Raw genomic sequence first — 19079 nt, 5'->3', positions numbered from 1 at the left:
AGCCACTGTAAAACAGCTATTTTTGCCTCCCTCGACCTAGAGAAAGCCTGGGACCATGCATAGCATTCAGGTCTTCCTTCCATACTCCAGACTTACACATTTCCATTTAACTACGTCTGCCCTACTGCATCCATCCTATCTAACTGTCCTTATTGTCCATAATTTGTCACTATTAACAACACCAGTTCCCATACCTTACATCCCACTGCAGGTGTCTACCGTACATTCCAGAAAGACCACCGATCCTTCCTATTCCACTTCAATCAAAGTACCTCCTTGTGTAACCGATGGCTCCTCAAGGTCAACCCCTCCAATACCCAGGCAGTAATTACAGGATGAACCAGCTGCACCTTCCACCTCCATCCAGTTAACTAATAATTTAAAATATCTTGAATTAAACATCGACCAGCAACTAACATGGAAACCTTACCTATTGATCATCCAACACAAAATTCCACAGTTGACCAAAACTGCTAAAACTTCTAACTGGCTGAACTTGTGGATTGCTCCCTTTCACTGTCATCCATATTTGTAATATCTTGATCCGACCCATCCTCTCCTATGCAAATGTAGCACGCATACCTGCCCCATCGACGTTCTGTAAGTCTCTCCAGACTCTTGAACATTACTCACTACGCTCGCTTTCTGCGTCTGCCTGCCTTCCCCAAATGTATACTTTAATATCTTACCAAATTTCCATTTCTTCTCAGTTACAATAAACGCCTTCAAACAATCTACACCATCCGAAAATTCGACTCTAATAAACCTATTGTTTCCCCTGTCATTTCCAATCCTCGTGACCTGCACGCCTCTACTGACACATCAAACAAATCCTACACCTGCACACCCTTAAAATCCTCTCCCAAGAAATTTCAACCGTCTCCCTCCCCTTCATCGCGAACTCCGCTCCAACATTTACTCTTCCTGGCAGCTATAAATCCACCCCATCCATTCCTCCTCATCAGTACTCCCTTTTTATTCCCTTTCCATGTTTCCGAGACCCATTTTCTTGTTTCTCTTTCTTTGCCAACTCACTTTTTCCCCTTAAAATTACGGCCTTAGGAACACACCAAAGCCGGCCAATGTGGTCGAGCGGTTCTAGGCGCTTCAGTCCGGAACCGCGCTGCTTCTACGGTCACAGGTTCGAATCCTGCCTCGGGTATGGATGTGTGTGATGTCCTTAGGTTAGTTAGGTTTAAGTAGTTCTAAGTTCTAGGGGACTGATGACCTCAGATGTTAAGTCCCATGTGCTTAGAGCCGTTTGAACCATCTTTGACACACCAAACTATTCCTCCTTACATGTCTTCCAACATGCACCTCTTCTCCATCGACACTACGCATTAATCCTCCATCATTATACCTCCGCCTTCCTCCCCTCAAGCGCGACGTCCCCCCACGCACCCCCAACAACAACAGACCTTTCCCAGGGAAGGTCCTTCTAATTTTAGTGAAAGTGAAGTGCTTTTTTTACGATCAGCGTTTTAATCGTGTTTTAAATGTCTTAAATGTATTCGTATTGTTTTTCCGTTTTACATTCTGTTACTCCTGTTTTAAACAAAGAAAGTCAAGTTTCTTAAATATAAAACCTTCCATTGATTTTATCTTCAAATTGCCCATATGGGGCGAGGGGAATAAAATAACAATAAAGAAAAAAAGACAATAATATACTGACGGAAATGGAAAATGTTACACCATGAAGACCTTGACCAAATGCTACCAAACTGGTACACCATTATTTCCACTGCTTGTGGGGTATATTTATTCAAATTTTATCGTTATATTAGCTTATTTTCTGCACAAATAAACGCCATTCCTACAGATCAATGGTGCGAGTACGTGATGAATATTGGCTGCGTCTAACGTGAGTGGAAGTTTTCAAATGCAGGTCGAAGTACAACACACCCACAGAACAAACACGTGCAGTTTATCGCCTTCTCTTGTATTTTGCGAAAGGTCGAATCATTGGCACGTGGGACGTGGGAGCACCATACCGACATATAGCATATATATATAGTTGGCTGTAGTGCACTGATTACAGAACTGGTGGTGGCAAGAACAGGCACAGGACTGTGTAGGAGGACTAAACCACGAGGAAGTTGTAGGATTGTCCGATTGGCTCTGACGAATAGGCGAATGACAACAGCTAAATCCAGGCAGAGGTTTTAGACAGAGCATGAGCTCGAACCGTTCGGAACAGATTACTTATTGGAATTTGGATTGAGATCCTGGCGATCATACGTCGCTTATTGTTGACACCATACCACATACAACAAACAGTAGCAAGGTGTAAAACCAGAGTCAGCTGGGATATTGAGTGGCATACCGTCGTCTTCGACGATGGGTCTCGCCTTGTTTATTGCGGCCATATCGGCGACAGTATGTCCGGAGACGACCTAGTGAAAGCTGACAAGAAGCAACTATTCTCTTCTCTGTAACAGTGTTGCACGGAGGTGATGGATTTGACAACAGGGCTGCTGTGATAATTGTGAAGGGAGGGTGAATGCTCACTAATGTGTAGCAAGAAAAGTAAACCCTTTTGGCATACTCAGAAAAGGTGCACAAATATTCAGTCATGTCTTGATACTGTTTCATAGTGGCAACTTCAGAAATGTAAAAATATGCACTTCACAAAACGAAACAAACGTAACATCGTATGACTGAAATATCAGTAACAGTCGCAGTCTGTCAACTCATACAAACATCTCGGTGTAGTAATTTGTAGAAATATGTTTTTTTTTTTTTGAGCTTTTCCTCATTACAGAGGCTTATCTCCAACATAATAATTTACTTGGAAATTACAATACAAACAATAAACGTTCTTAAACTGTACTCTCAAAATATTTCTCCAGGTGTTTCGATCTTGCGTGTCCTCTTCCTCTGCGCCCATTCTCCTCATTGTGTGCTGTACATTTTGGAGCCAGGTGGTCACAGGTCGTCCTCTTCTTCTTCTCCCCTCCGGTTCCCCCTCCAGTATCAATTTTGGTATTCTGGCTTCCTCCATTCGTTGTACATGCCCGTACCACTGTAATTTCTTCCTATCCATTATGTCATATATTCTTTCTTTTATTTCCATTCTCCTTATTACTTCGGTGTTCCTTATCTTTTCTTTCCTGGAGATTCTTGCCGATCTTCTCCAAAAGTCCATCTCTAGAGCTTGTAATTTTCTAATGTGCTTCATGTTAATTGTCCAGGTCTCCGTTCCATACAGAACCACACTCTCTAATATGGATTTGTATATTAATTTTTTAGTTCTGCTCATTACATTCCTGCTCCATAAGACTGAGTTAAGCATCCCAATGACCCTCCGTCCGCTACTAATTCTTTTATTGATTTCTAACTCTGATTTTCCCTCGATTTCTAAAATGGATCCCAAATAACAGAAAGTGTTTATCTTTTTGATTTTCTTTCCTTCAATGTATAGCTCATCTGAATCATTAGTCAAGTATTCTGTTTTTGGGTAATTAATCTTCAAACCCCAAGTTTTGTATGCTACTGCTAGTTGATTGCACATATAGTTAGCATTCTCCCCATCTTGTGCTACGACTACTTGATCATCAGCAAATAATAAATGATGTAGGTACACTCCATCTCTTATTTCTAATCCCATACTATTACATTTACGAGACCATGTTCTAAGGCTAATATCTATATAGATTTTAAATAATGATGGTGACATGGAACAGCCCTGTAAAAGGCCTTTGCTTGTTCTAAATTTCTGTGAAAGTTTATTACCAACTTTAACTTGGCAAATGTTATCTTTATACATCTGTTGTATTATTTTAATCAAAGAAGGGGTTATGTTTGCCATATGTAGTGCTCTCCAAAGTAATTTTCTTGGAAGAGTATCATACGCTTTTTCTAGATCTATGAAAATTAATCCTATATTTTTTGATTTTTCCCTATGTTTCTCCAAAATCTGTCGTAATGTGAAAATATGGTCTACACATGATCTCCCAGCCGTGAATCCACATTGTTCTTCTTGGGTTCTAAAATTTTTTTCCAGTTTGTTTTTAATTACTTTCGCAAAAATTCTCATTAATGTGTTTGTAACACAAATTCCTCGATAGTTTGAACAAATTTTGCGATCCCCTTTCTCAAATATTGTATTAATGTAACCTAGCTTCATCTCGTTGGGTATTGAATCTCCATTTATCATGTTGTTGAAGAGCTGTGTTATCAGTTTCACAATTTTGTCACCACCCTATTTCAGACACTCCAGATTGATATTGCCTGGTCCCGGTGATTTACCATTCTTTCCTGTTCTCAACGCCTGAAGTACTTCACTTTCTAAAATCTTGATCTCATCATCTTCATGTCCTTTATCTTCCCCTGTTCCTTCTTCTAGATATTCTTCTCTGTCCTCATTTAATAATTTTTGGAAATACTCTTCCCATTCCTTTTGTGTTATCAGCTGGAGATTAGTTTTGCTTTTTGTATCCTGACGAAGTCCTTTCAATACTGACCGTGCTTCTCTTGCTCTCCTAAATCCTAATTTGCTATTCACCTTGGCACATGTTCTTTCCCATGCTTCATTTTTTGCCATCCTTATTTTTTTCATCACTTCATTCTTCTTTTCCTTGTACACTCCTGGAAATGGAAAAAAGAACACATTGACACCGGTGTGTCAGACCCACCATACTTGCTCCGGACACTGCGAGAGGGCTGTACAAGCAATGATCACACGCACGGCACAGCGGACACACCAGGAACCGCGGTGTTGGCCGTCGAATGGCGCTAGCTGCGCAGCATTTGTGCACCGCCGCCGTCAGTGTCAGCCAGTTTGCCGTGGCATACGGAGCTCCATCGCAGTCTTTAACACTGGTAGCATGCCGCGACAGCGTGGACGTGAACCGTATGTGCAGTTGACGGACTTTGAGCGAGGGCGTATAGTGGGCATGCGGGAGGCCGGGTGGACGTACCGCCGAATTGCTCAACACGTGGGGCGTGAGGTCTCCACAGTACATCGATGTTGTCGCCAGTGGTCGGCGGAAGGTGCACGTGCCCGTCGACCTGGGACCGGACCGCAGCGACGCACGGATGCACGCCAAGGCCGTAGGATCCTACGCAGTGCCGTAGGGGACCGCACCGCCACTTCCCAGCAAATTAGGGACACTGTTGCTCCTGGGGTATCGGCGAGGACCATTCGCAACCGTCTCCATGAAGCTGGGCTACGGTCCCGCACACCGTTAGGCCGTCTTCCGCTCACGCCCCAACATCGTGCAGCCCGCCTCCAGTGGTGTCGCGACAGGCGTGAATGGAGGGACGAATGGAGACGTGTCGTCTTCAGCGATGAGAGTCGCTTCTGCCTTGGTGCCAATGATGGTCGTATGCGTGTTTGGCGCCGTGCAGGTGGGCGCCACAATCAGGACTGCATACGACCGAGGCACACAGGGCCAACACCCTGCATCATGGTGTGGGGAGCGATCTCCTACAATGGCCGTACACCACTGGTGATCGTCGAGGGGACACTGAATAGTGCACGGTACATCCAAACCGTCATCGAACCCATCGTTCTACCATTCCTAGACCGGCAAGGGAACTTGCTGTTCCAACAGGACAATGCACGTCCGCATGTATCCCGTGCCACCCAACGTGCTCTAGAAGGTGTAAGTCAACTACCCTGGCCAGCAAGATCTCCGGATCTGTCCCCCATTGAGCATGTTTGGGACTGGATGAAGCGTCGTCTCACGCGGTCTGCACGTCCAGCACGAACGCTGGTCCAACTGAGGCGCCAGGTGGAAATGGCATGGCAAGCCGTTCCAGGACTACATCCAGCATCTCTACGATCGTCTCCATGGGAGAATAGCAGCCTGCATTGCTGCGAAAGGTGGATATACACTGTACTAGTGCCGACATTGTGCATGCTCTGTTGCCTGTGTCTATGTGCCTGTGGTTCTGTCAGTGTGATCATGTGATGTATCTGACCCCAGGAATGTGTCAATAAAGTTTCCCCTTCCTGGGACAATGAATTCACGGTGTTCTTATTTCAATTTCCAGGAGTGTATATTGACCTTGTTTCTTCTGATTTATCATTCAACCACTGAAGGAATGCATTTCGTTTTTCTCTAACGAGGACCTCTAGTTCCTCTGACCACCACTCTGCTGCACGGTTGTGGTTGCTAAATTTTTTACCCAACACCTCTGTTGCTATGATTTTCACATTAGCTTTTATATAGTCATATATTTCCTCTGTACTTCCTTCAAATGATTCAACCAGTTTCCTTTCCATCCTGGCCGCAAAGAGTGTTCTGATACTTTCGTCTTGTAGGCTGTCATCTTTCTCAGTCTGGCTCGTTTTATTTATGTTACTTGTATCACTCCTTGCATTCTTACATGGCCAGAAAGACTTCATTTTAACTAGATAGTGGTCTGATCCACACTGGGCTCCTCTATAAGATCTGACGTCTACTGCCTTGAAACTGCTTGTTTGCCTAATGATAATATAATCTATTATAGAACGAAGTTCTTTGGTGTTCTGTTGCCAAGTATATTTATGAATGTCCTTATGTCTGAAAAATGTGTTGGTAATTTTTAGATCAAATCGTTCACAAATTGCAATCAATCGTTCCCCATTGTCATTATATTCGTCCTCTCCATGTTTTCCTACTATTCTACAAGATTCTCTAATTCCTACCCTTCCATTCAGATCTCCCATGATAATCAGTTCCTTTCTTCTTGGGATTTTTTCAATAGTCTCCCTGAGGGTGTCCCAAAATGTATCTTTCTCCTTATCTTTTGCGTCGTTCGTGGGTGCATATACGCCAATAATCACAACTTCCCTAGCAAATAATGTCATTTCAACAGTTATAATACGTTGATTGATGAATGTCCAATTTGTGATTCTTTCTTTCCATGATTTCTTTATCATAATGGAGACTCCTGCTTTGGCTCTTACTGCTTTTGATACCCCACTCCAGATATGTACATAATTATCCAGTTCTTCTCCTCCTTGGCCTTTCTTCTTTGTTTCAGAGAGTATGTAATGGAACAATGATATAGACTCCGTCGTAGGTTAATCAGATGGTAAGCTTCGATTCATTGGAAAGATGCTAGGAAAATGCACTCAGCCTTAAAAGGAGATTGCTCGCAAAATACTCGTACGATCCACCCTACAGTATTCCTCAAATGTGTGGTGCCCGTAGCAAACAGGGTATGACAGCGTACACACGCGAATGGCCACAGGTTGGTCAGCGTCGGAGAGCGTCAGGGAAGTGCCGTAAAACTAAACGGGTGGACGCTTGAATGTAGACGCAAACAATCCCGTGAAAGCCTATTTAATAAAGTTTCAAAAATCAGTTTTAAGTAAGAAATTTAGGTTTATTACAGCCTCTTTCGGATCGCTCCCGTGGAGATAATTAAAACAAGAGCAGGCTTGATTCAGCGCATACAAGGAATTTAAACAATCATTCTTCCCGTGATTCTTACACGTAGCCCTAAGAACTGGCAGGATGATGAGTACCCTTTTCTATCCATTTCATAGCGATTTGTGGAGTGTAGACGTAGATGTTATTTAACAAATGTCCTGCAAGACATGAAATTTTCTCGGGCAGACAGAACTTGGTTTTAAACAGCCAGTATTTGGACGCTGCCCTTGTGATAATATGATTGCATATAAAATGACCAAAAAAGTTTTCCTGGTCGAAAACCAACTTCTCGATATTGTTTAGACAAGTGTTTCCTAAACTGTATTCCGCACAACACTGGTGTCCCATAGGAAGCGAATAAGTGTTCCGCGAAAACCTTTTAATAACATGCCTTTTTTTTTAATTTTGACGACACATATTTTTAAAAATATTATTGTGATTTCTGTGTTATTAATTATAATTCAGAATTGAAGTAATCACTGAAAAAAAAGTTTTTCTCATTTTTTAAAAAATTTATTAACTTTCAAATATGAAAGTATTCATCAAAGTATCGGAATTCTAAGAAAGTGTTCCGTCAGAGGAAAAGTTTGGGAACCCCTGGTTTAGACCATAGCATAGTAGTAGTAGTAGTAGTAGTAGTAGTAGTAGTATTAGCAAACGAGTAGCAAAAGCGAAGAGCCACAATAATTTGTTGCAGAAGCTAATTGGAATTCGACAGGCATCCGATAAAAACACTCTGAGAACCCCAGCGCTGGCTTTACTAATCATCAACAGAGTACTGTTCATTCAACTGTATGGCTCAACAGTTCCCTTCCACCTGTTGACTGTTCACCTTCCGCAAACTATCGTGCACATTGTGGTACGAGGGTTGTTTGATAAACCTGGTAAAATAGCTAAAGAAATTTGTCTCGTAAACAACTTACCTTACGCCTCGACGTAGTCTACATTGAGGGACATACACTTGGTTCAGCGATTCCCAGCTTTTCCATCCCAGCCGGCCGCGGTGGTCTCGCGATTCTAGGCGCGCAGTCCGGAACCGTGCGACTGCTACGGTCGCAGGTTCGAATCCTGCCTCGGGCATGGATGTGTGTGATGTCCTTAGGTTAGTTAGGTTTAAGTAGTTCTAAGTTCTAGGGGACTGATGACCACAGCAGTTGAGTCCCATAGTACTCAGAGCCATTTGAATTTTTTCCATCCCACTGGAAAAATTGTTTCTGTCAAACTCTGCAAAATACTCGTCGACTACAACTATCACTCCCTCATTTGATGAAAATTTCGTTCCAGCAAGCCAAAGTTTCAAGTTGGAGGACAGGAAGAAGCCAATTGGGGCTAAGTCTAGTGAACAGGGCGGGTGAGAAACCAAGTCAAAGCCCAGTTCATGCACTGCCACCATAGTTAATCGCTGATGGAGCGTTATCCTGTTGAAAGCTCACTTTTTTGCATACCAAACTTGATCGTTTTTCAGCCAGTGCAAATTTAAAACGATTCAACTACCGAGTATAACAGAGTCCAGTTGTGGTTCTGTCTTTTTCGAAATAATTTATGAGGATTATTCCTGGGGAATCCCAGACTGCAGTGGCCATCACATTACCAGCTGACAAAATATTCCTTGCCTTCCTCAGTGCACTCTCACCATACTTTGTTCACTGTTTTGACTCTGGTGTGGAAAGATGCATCCACATTTCATCGAAAGTCACAGATCGGCGCAAAAAGTCTTGCGGATTGCTACTAAACAACGCCAGACATATTGTTGAAACGTTGTGCTAGATGCGCTTTTGGTCGACTGTGAGCAATAGCAGCACCCCCACCTCACACACACAGCGTCTTCATAGCCATCACAGTTGAGAGGCCTATCTCAAAAATATCACAGATTCTTATTCGGCGGTCTCGCCTTACCATATCATGGATTTTGCAAATGGATTCCTTTGTGATGACCTCAGTTGGACGGCCAGTGCACGCCTCGTCTTCGGTGCTTGTCCGACCATGTTTATCTTCATTAATACAAAAGTAAATAGTCTCTAATGATGGCGCAGAGTCCACGTGGACATCATCCAGTTCTGTTTTGATTTATGTGGCAGTGCCAGCCTTTCAAATGAAAATGTTTAGTAAAGGCACGAAACTCGGTTTTCTCTATTTCCAGTCGCTGCTGATAGACTGACCAATTCAGACGGCTGCCAACAATGAACTGTACGTTGTTGGAATTCTTTATACGATCGTTGGAATAATCAAGTTTACCAGCCATGAAATAACAGCAAAAAAGTTCTATTCTTTCATGAAATTTACTAGATGTGTTAAACCATCGTCGTGCGCTTCTGCTTGTGTCTGTTCATTGGCTGCTAGTGCTAAGAAACGTCACCCCACAACTCATAAGAAAACAGTAAGTTTTCGCTTGGTAATGGAAAATAACACAGAAGAATCATTCTCTTCCATCACATGATATCACTCAGCAAGGTTCTACAATGCGAGTGAAATCTCGTCAGCCCGAGAAACCGGTATGAGCTTGTTGACTAGCACTGTCCTGCGGCTGCATGAATCAGAGTGATCATTCACACCCCAGCAAAGCCTCTCGCGAGTTGGAAACGTCACTATCAGACTCTCAGGCTTCAACCTTCCTGGCTCCACCTGGCACAAACCCAACCGAATCGGATATGGAAGACGGTGAACAGCTGCAGCTTTCTGCAGACGAAGATGGCCAGACTTTCCAAACCGTAATTGCATTGAGATGACGCACACAGTGCCGCAAATCGTTCAGGATTGCACCGTACGTGCCGTCGCCGAATCTGTGAAAGAACTAAAGCATCTGATTGGATCGAAGGTCTTTGATTTTTTTCCCTTTTGTTTAATTAACTGGTTGTTTATAATTTATATTTTTGTAATATTTAATGCAGTTGTGATTGTCCAAGAGCATCAGACAATAAATACGGAGGAGTAAAAAAAATGTATCCACTGTTTAAAAGTCCATTACTGGCAAACTAATTGACGGAGTTGTCTCATCTTTGATAGTGTAATAGTTTGTAGTTCCGGCAATCGCCACACAAGTGTTGTATTGCTTTGTTTTGTTTTGTCAGATGGCAGTCGCCATATAGTCAGTGTTTTGTTCTTAGTTGCAACTAGTTACTCGAGTAAACATAGCTGGCGCAAGGCTTACATTCGATGAAAGGAAGTCAGTTTTGAAGTGATATTTTAAGTACGAAAACATTAATGAGGTTCAACGGCAATGGCGAAATGAGTATCAGACAGAGCCACCGACACGTTTAACGATTCGTCGCATTCGAGACAAATTTGAAGCCGAAGGCTGTGCTAAAGATGTACACAAATAACGATCTGGACGACCTGTTACAGTAACAAGTCAAGCTGATTCCCGTCGTGTGTTACAACAATTCACTCGCTCACCACAGAAGTGTGTCAGACAGTGTGCCTGTGAAACTGGAGTGAGTCGTTCAAATGTTCGGCGAATTTTAAAGACAGCAAAGTGGAAGTGCTACATCCCACGATTGCTACACGGAATGAACGAGGACGACCCAGATCGTAGAATGGAGTACTGCGAGTGGTTTACTAATATGGTGCGCAACGATGAAGAGTTTGCAGAGATGATTGTGTGGTCTGATGAGGCACAGTTCAAACTCAATGGTACAGTAAATCGCCACAATTGCATCTACTGGGCCGCCGAAAATCCGAACGTCCATGTAGACAAAGCCGTGAATTTGCCAGGAGTAAATGTGTGGTGTGGGTTGTCTTACCGGGGCTTGATTGGGCCATTCTTCTTTGGCGGCACAGTTCCCGGTAAGAAGCTTCAGACATCATTTTACCGTGGTCGTGCGGTAGCGTTCTCGCTTCCCACGCCCGGGTTCCCGGGTTCGATTCCCGGCGGGGTCAGGGATTTTCTCTGCCTCGTGATGGCTGGGTGTTGTGTGATGTCCTTAGGTTAGTTAGGTTTAAGTAGTTCTAAGTTCTAGGGGACTGATGACCATAGATGTTAAGTCCCATAGCGCTCAGAGCCATTTTTGAACATCATTTTACCTGCCATCCGAGACTTGTATGGAGACGGAAGACTTTACTTTCAACAAGATGATGCCCCAGCCCACTACCAAAATCGTGTTAGGGCGTATCTCGACGAAAATCTACCAGGAAGATAGATAGGCCGTAGAGGTGCTGTGGAGTATCCACCACGTTTCCCAGACCGACCTAACTCCCCTGGACTTGGATGAACTTCGAGAGTCCATCGTACATTCATGCGCAAATATCCAACTGAACACGTTGCAGTGAGTAGTTCGTGCTGCAGTTCGGCGGCATCGTTTGTGTGTGTATGTTAATGGTGACCATTTCGAACACCTACAGTGATATCTTTAAGTTAGACTTCAAACTACACTTTCACCAAAAATGAGACAACTCCGTCAATTAGTTTGCAAGTTATGGACTTTTAAAGAGTGGATACATTTTTTTGGACCCCTCTGTATAAATGTCATACTGTTGTTAGATGCAGTATATGGTGCTCAGAGCTGGAGAGAGTAGTCCACAACTGACGGCTGTGTCATTTCTTTGTGTGCAGCCTTCCACATGGCGCCGAAGGTGAGCAAGATGTTCCCGGAGTCTTGCCTGCTGATCGTGGTGGGGCTGCTGATCGGGGCTATTCTCTTCTACGCGGGCAAGGTGCACGTCAGCACCCTTACGCCCGACATCTTCTTCCTGTACATGCTGCCGCCCATCATCCTGGACGCCGGCTACTTCATGCCCAACCGGCTGTTCTTCGACCACCTGGGCACGATCCTGCTCTTCGCCGTGGTAGGCACCATCTTCAACACACTGACTATCGGCTTGTCGCTCTGGGCAGCGGGACAGACCGACCTCTTCGGCTGCGAGACACCTCTCTTGGACATGTTCCTCTTCTCTGCACTCATCTCGGCAGTCGACCCCGTTGCGGTGCTGGCCGTGTTCGAGGAGATCCACGTCAACGAGATCCTCTACATCGTCGTTTTTGGAGAATCGCTGCTCAACGACGCCGTGACAGTGGTAAGTCAGCGCGAGCATCCCGCTTCTCTAAGACGCAAAGCTTACTGCGAAGGCGACGGGAGAACGCTAGGAATATGGGATTCCCGTAAAATCATAACGGCATTTGGCGAAGTAATAGCTTCTAGTCGGCAGACGTAGGAATATGTGAATATCACCAAGTAACTTGTTGAAATCTGCGTTGGAATATCTGAGAGGCACCACAAGTGCTTTTCACAGAGTTGTATCCCGTGTCTTTTGTTGATTTTGTTCTTTGTCAATGATCTACCATTTGATTTGAATCAGGACGAAGAATTAGTTTTTTTAGCAGACGTATTGTTGTCAGTCTCTGTACCAAATTTCACCATACAAAATAATGAATCATGGTTTCGTTAAAGTCCTTAATAAATTTTGGACAAATATCCTTTATTTCAACTTTGAGGAAAGGGCTCATCTACTGTTGTACTATCAAAATTCTGACGTCTCCAGTTTATGTAACGTACAAACAAGATGTAATGACACTCTAAGGACGTGCATATTCATGAAAACTGAAACTGTAACAATCTCATTGTAAACCCCTTTAATCATTATGTTCAGTTACTGCATCATTTATATATTTTCTAACTTTAAGAACATCCGAATCAGTAGATTAACGTACTAAATGAAAAGCACCAATTTACTTTTGTTCTAGAATATTACTTTTATTATTAACCGGTTTTCGGCTTACAAGGCCATCTTCAGACATTTACTGTCTGAAGATGGCCTTGTAAGCCGAAAATCGGTTAACAATAAAAGTAATATTGTAGAACAAAAGCAAACTGGTGCTTTTCATTTATTGTAATGTTGTTCTACCAAGAACCGACGGAAGATTCTGTTAATAAGATTAACGTACATTTCGTGTTTTCATTCGCTGGTCTCACACAGGATAATATTTTTGAGTAACTTCGCACTCAAGTAAACGGCCTGCATGTATTGTCATATACATGCGTATAATTCATGTGTGTAATTCTGGTTCGTGTGACCCGTTAAACATCATAACGTTCATCATGAACATTATCTGTGGAGAATTTAAGAAAAAGAACTAAATAAGCATTAAGCATTGCAGATAGAAACTGATTACTGATATCTCTTCATTGCGTCTGTGCAGGGAAAAGAATAGCATGGTTTGCCGAATTTAAGTACGTTGTTGCAGCTCCACATAGGTTTCGTCAAACAGCTGGGTTGGCAACTGTTGACCACCTTCATGTATCCACTATGGACTGTACCACTGGAATCTGTAAACTCATACAAATACTTGGGTGTAGCACTTAGTAACGACATGAAGTGAAAGATCACATAGACCCAGTCCTGAGTAAAGCAGGAAGCAGACTTAATTTTATTGGTAGAATATTAGGGAAATGCAGTCAATCTACAAAGGAGATTACTCACAAATCATATGTGCGACCCATCCTCGAATACTGCTCAAGTGTGTGGGACCCATACAAAATAGGACTAACGCCACCCAGGAGGCTCACATCATTTTTGCGAGTTCGTGCTTGGCCACTAGGCGGCCCCACCCCGACAGCACTACTTCTCTTTCTATGCTGCAAGTCTATCCTTCTAGTATTCTTTTTTCGTATCTACCTTTCCATTGGATGATCTTCTTGGTACCGATTGTCCTTGGATCTGATTTATGATTTTTGGACCCTCGTTTTTTTGCCTTCTGGCATTTTATAACTTTTCAGTCTTAACTATATGGTCCCATTGTTGAATCTGACTTGCTACTCCTTTTCCAAATTTTACAGAAGTGCGGATAATGCAGGGAAGGTCGTCCAGCGTAGTGTATATTCCATCTTTTGTACCTTCTTTCACTACACACGTTCATTTCTTGCAAAGATACTAAGCCCAAAACTGTAACTATTCTGTTGTGATGAGGAGATCGTCATGTACCTGCACACCCTGTGACCACGCAGGGATCACACTGTTGGTGCCTGAGCTGGAAACTCCCCACTCAAGCCAAGGAGTATGTGCGCCTCATGGCTGGTGCACAGGGATCCGGGCAATGGTTTACAGGCCAGGTAACTACTGCTGTGGCTGCGTGGCAATGATGAGGAGAGCCTGTGTTCTGAGTGGATGATACCATAGTCGTCGATTCGCACATGAAGCGAATTAAACTGTCTTCCACTGTTAGGCACAAGACTCCAGCAGACTTCTCAGATGGTAAAGATCATTATAATGCACAGAGATATGACCCCACGAAGTTTCCCTCCTGGATACGCCATAGGAAGAGGAATGGGCCAGAGATCTGGGAGCGAAATACTTCATCCAATTGTACTAAGACTGATGGGGATACTTTTACTGCATCAGAACCATTATTTTTCGTTGAAAACACTGAAGACAAATTTGGGGAAGTGGAGTCTCTGGGGAAAATGCGAAACTGTGCGTTATTAATTAAAGCTTCCTCTGCTGCCCAATCTACTATAGCTCTTCAGGCACGTTATCGTCTAGGTGACATGTCTGTGACCATTGCTGTACACAAACCTTGAACAGATCCGAGGAATCATTTTCCACAGACATCTTACACTTACAGATGAGGAACTCCAAGCTAATCTCCAACAGCGAAGTGTACATTTTATCAGATATCTATTAAAAGGGTCCAAGGATAATCATATGGAAATGGACGCCTTTATCTTAGCCTTTGAAGGAACGTCCTTCTGGAGAAGGTTAAGGTCATGGTGCACATGTCTGATGTGAAACCGTATGTCCCACCGCCTGTGAGGTGGTTCAGATGTTTATGCTTTGGGCTTATGTCTTCCTGGTCACAGCAGACCCAAAATGCAGCAACTGTGGACGATCATGTCACGAAGATATTCCTCCTGAACAGCCACCTTTTTGTGTCAAGTGCATGGAACATCACCCTTCACATTCGCCTGTTTGCCCAGTTTTCAAGAAGGATCAGAATATCAAAGAACACAAATCTATTGACCATCATATACTGAGACACGGAAGAAATACAAACGCCTACATCCAATGGATATGATGATCAATTACACTAACATCATGACCATCACCCACTCACCCCACCCCCCCTCCAACCTCAACCTTCCCAAATAAGATCTCCCAGCTCAGTCCCTCTTTGTATTTCTCTCCCCAGCAGTTCCTAAATGGAGGCCTAACACCAAATAATGGCTGAAGTAACCATCACCTGTGGGTCCAAGGTCTGTCCACTCTTCATCTGTCCCCACACTCCGTGTAGATAGCCCATTGAAGGAACCTTTTCCACCAAAGGTTATGAAGGAAAAGGAAAAGGAGAAGAAGGCTCAGGACAAGACTCCTCTGATGCCCCCAGAGGCACCAGGTCTCCCCACATATTCGGCTTCTGACCCTATGTTTGTGGGTGTGGTTCTATCCCCACTGGTGACAGGCAGTGATGATGTGACATGGCCAGCCCCCCTGGCACCTTAACGCCTAACGTGGCACCAATCACTTCATCGTTCAGTGGAATTGTCATAGTACTACTGTTACCTGCTGGAACTACAACACCTTGTTTCCTCTTCTTCTGGGTTTGCATTGCTCTCCAAGAAATGCACTTCACTATTGATCATTATTCAACTCCCTGTAGTTATCGCGCATTCTGTCAGAACTGTGCTGGTCCCAAGAGTATATCTGTAGGGGTCTGTACTTAGGTTCATACAGATGTCGTTGGTAAATGACCTAGTTGGATGTCATAGTGGTGTGGGTGCAAATGACCTCAGCGAACACCATTTGTAACGTTTATTTACCTCCAGGCAGACCACTTACTTGTGTTGAATTGACTGCATTAATCCAACAACTTTCCTCCATTTTCTCTTGCTTGGGGACTAAAACACACACCATCCCCTGTTGGAGATTACCACTTTGTTTAATTGACCGGCTTCTCACAGACTATGATCTGTACTTCCTCAGTGATGGTTCTCCCACCCACTTCAGTTCTTCCCATGGCACCTATTCAGCTATTGATCAAACAATCTCTTTCCCTAATGGCGTAGCTTCCCAACATTGGCCACTACACGATGACCTTTGTGACAGTGACCTCTTCGCAGTGATGATGTGGACTCCTTGCCACAAGCAGACAGACCGATTAACACATTGAGCACTTGTCAGAGCTAACTAGCCTTTGTATGCCTCTGGTGTTATATTCTTTGCCTCTCTGTCAGATTGTATTCATGAGGTTGTGCAAGGCATCTGAGATGCAATCATCGCGCCGCTGAAACTGCCATTGCTGTTTCTTCAGGACTCCAGACCAAAGACACTGCAATAGCTTTTCGAGATAGCCGATGAGCCCTGCAACGATTCAAATGACGTCCTTTGCAGACCAACCTTATTGCTTTTAAGCAACTTCATGCTAAGGCTCGTTATTTAATTAAACATAGTAAGAAGGAATGCTGGGAGCGCAATTTACTCTCTTGGGACGCAAGCCTCTTCATCTCAGGTGTGGGCCAGTCTCCACAGTCTTATGGACTGTCAACTTTCAACAGCTGTTTGTGGTCTTGCCCTACAGGGTGATCTTTGTACTGATTCATCTGCTCTTGCAGAACACCTCGTAACCCACTTTGTGATAGCATTGGTGTCCTCCTCCTATCCAGCTACGTTTCTACTGCAGAAGCGACAAGTTGAAGACCTCCCTTTACATTTCACTCTTCGTCAAGCTGAATCCTATACTACTTCAGGGTCTCGCCTCGGCCCACGACACAGCCTCGAGCCCTGTTTCAGTTCACGATCAGATAATTCAACACTTGAATGTTCCTTAAAGGCAATATCTCGTCTTCAACCAGCTTTGGCTCCAAGGTGCCTTCCCCTCGCAATAGTGAGACAGCATAATGGTCCCAATCCTTAGGCCAGGAAAGAACGCAAAGTCTCTTGACAGTTACCTGCCTATTAGCCTGACCAACATTCTCTGTAAGCTTCTTGAAAGGATGGTTGCTTGCAGATTATGCTGGGTTCCTCGAAGCTTGGGGCCTATTGTCTCCCTTTCAGCGGGGTTGCCTGGAGGGATGATCCACAACCGAACATCAGCTTAGGTTGGAAACAGCAATCCAACAGGCTTTTTAGAAACTTCAACATTTTGCTGCAGTCTTTTTTGACCTGTATGAGGCATATGACCTCGCTTGGCGTCATCAAATTTTACTCACCATTCATAACTGGCACTTTTGAGGTTCCCTACCACTTTTTATTTGTCAGTTTTATCCCACCGATTATTTTGGGTTAGATTCGGCACTTCTCTCAGCTCCCCATGGATTCAAGATAACGGCGTCCACCAGAGCTCTGTATTGAGTTCCTTATCGCCATTAATAGGTTATTGAGCTCGGTTGGGCCTCCGGTCACCCCTGCATTGTATGTCAAAGATTTTTGTATTTGGTACAGCTGCCACATGATAGCCTCTGCTGAACAACAGCTCCAATGTGCAGTCCAGTGGGCCTCTACATAATGAGTTTTTTGCCATGTTTTCCAATTCTCCCTTACAAAAACCCGGGTCTTTAGGTTTTGCTGTTTTACCACAGTCCATCCTGACCCAACACTCTGCTTAGGTGTCCAGCAACTGGACGTTGTAGTCCAGTTCCATTTCTTGGGCCTCCTTTTTGATAAAAAGCTGACCTGTCTGTTCAATATTCGTCATCTGAACACTAAATGTGTTTAGAAGCTTAATGCTCTATGTTTCCTTGCTCACCCATCTTGGGCTGTAGATTGTGCTACACTTTATCCGTATTTACTGAACCTTGGTTTCATATTGACTGGTCTACAGTTGCAAGGTTTATGGCTTGGCGGCCCCTTAAGCCTTAAAACTGTCAGACCCATTCCACCATCACGGCGTGCATCTGCCCACCAGTGCATTTCACACTGATCCTGTAAACAGTCTCCTTGTTGAAGTGGCGATCTTCCCCCTTCAGATTCGATGGTACTAGCTCTTGGTCTCCTTTACCATCACTATTCGACAGTTCCATTATCATCACATGTATCCCTTGTGTCGTTTCCTGATTCCTGTGTTTGTGAGGAACTACCATTTGGAATATGCCTCGCTTCTCTCTGCCAAGATCTCCATCTCCAGTCCGTGGATTGTGCTCCCCATGTTTTTTACGCAGCCCGCCTTGGATGTTGCTCAAGCTATGGGTTAGGACCGATTTCTTCCAAGGTCTTGAAGTCTCGGTCACCCCCAAAGACCTTTCAGCATCTGTTCATCATCCAGTTCTTCAAGATATCCAAGGTGCTGTCGTATTTTACATCAACTGCTCTAAAATTGTGGATTAGATGGGATATGCTTCTACATCTCCTGCTGGTATGGAATGCTACTTACTCCCAGGAGCCCGCATCTCGTGGTCATGCGGTAGCGTTCTCGCTTCCCACGCCCGGGATCCCGGGTTCGATTCCCGGCGGGGTCAGGGATTTTCTCTGCCTCGTGATGGCTGGGTGTTGTGTGATGTCCTTAGGTTAGTTAGGTTTAAGTAGTTCTAAGTTCTAGGGGACTTATGACCACAGCAGTTGAGTCCCATAGTGCTCAGAGCCATTTTTGAACATACTCCCAGGAAATGGCAGAGCTGACAGCCGTTATTAGAGCCCTCCATTTTGTTAAGCGAGCATTCCTTGACCATGTTTTGATATGTACTGACTTGATGAGCAGTCTTCAGGCTATTTGCCAAATTCTTGTCACCCTTTGGTCTCCACTGTTCACGACCTTCTTGCTGAACTTCTTCATGCTGCCTGCTCAGTTGTCAT

At 44.0% G+C, this 19079-nt stretch overlaps 1 protein-coding gene across 1 annotated transcript in view; it reads left to right on the top strand.

The window, feature by feature from the left end:
- Window positions 1–19079, top strand: part of LOC126229635 (sodium/hydrogen exchanger 3-like) — a 702719-nt gene that overhangs the window by 508099 nt on the left and 175541 nt on the right. Inside the window, exon 2 of the mRNA XM_049942376.1 lies at window positions 11914–12374. Coding sequence (XP_049798333.1) covers window positions 11914–12374 — 461 coding nt within the window. The remainder of the gene's footprint in view (window positions 1–11913; window positions 12375–19079) is intronic.

The sequence above is a fragment of the Schistocerca nitens genome, unplaced genomic scaffold (genome assembly GCF_023898315.1).
Source record: "Schistocerca nitens isolate TAMUIC-IGC-003100 unplaced genomic scaffold, iqSchNite1.1 HiC_scaffold_376, whole genome shotgun sequence".
NCBI classification, from domain to species: domain Eukaryota; kingdom Metazoa; phylum Arthropoda; class Insecta; order Orthoptera; family Acrididae; genus Schistocerca; species Schistocerca nitens.
Note: the sequence above shows the minus strand (reverse complement) of the source record. Positions and strands in the feature narration are given on the sequence as shown.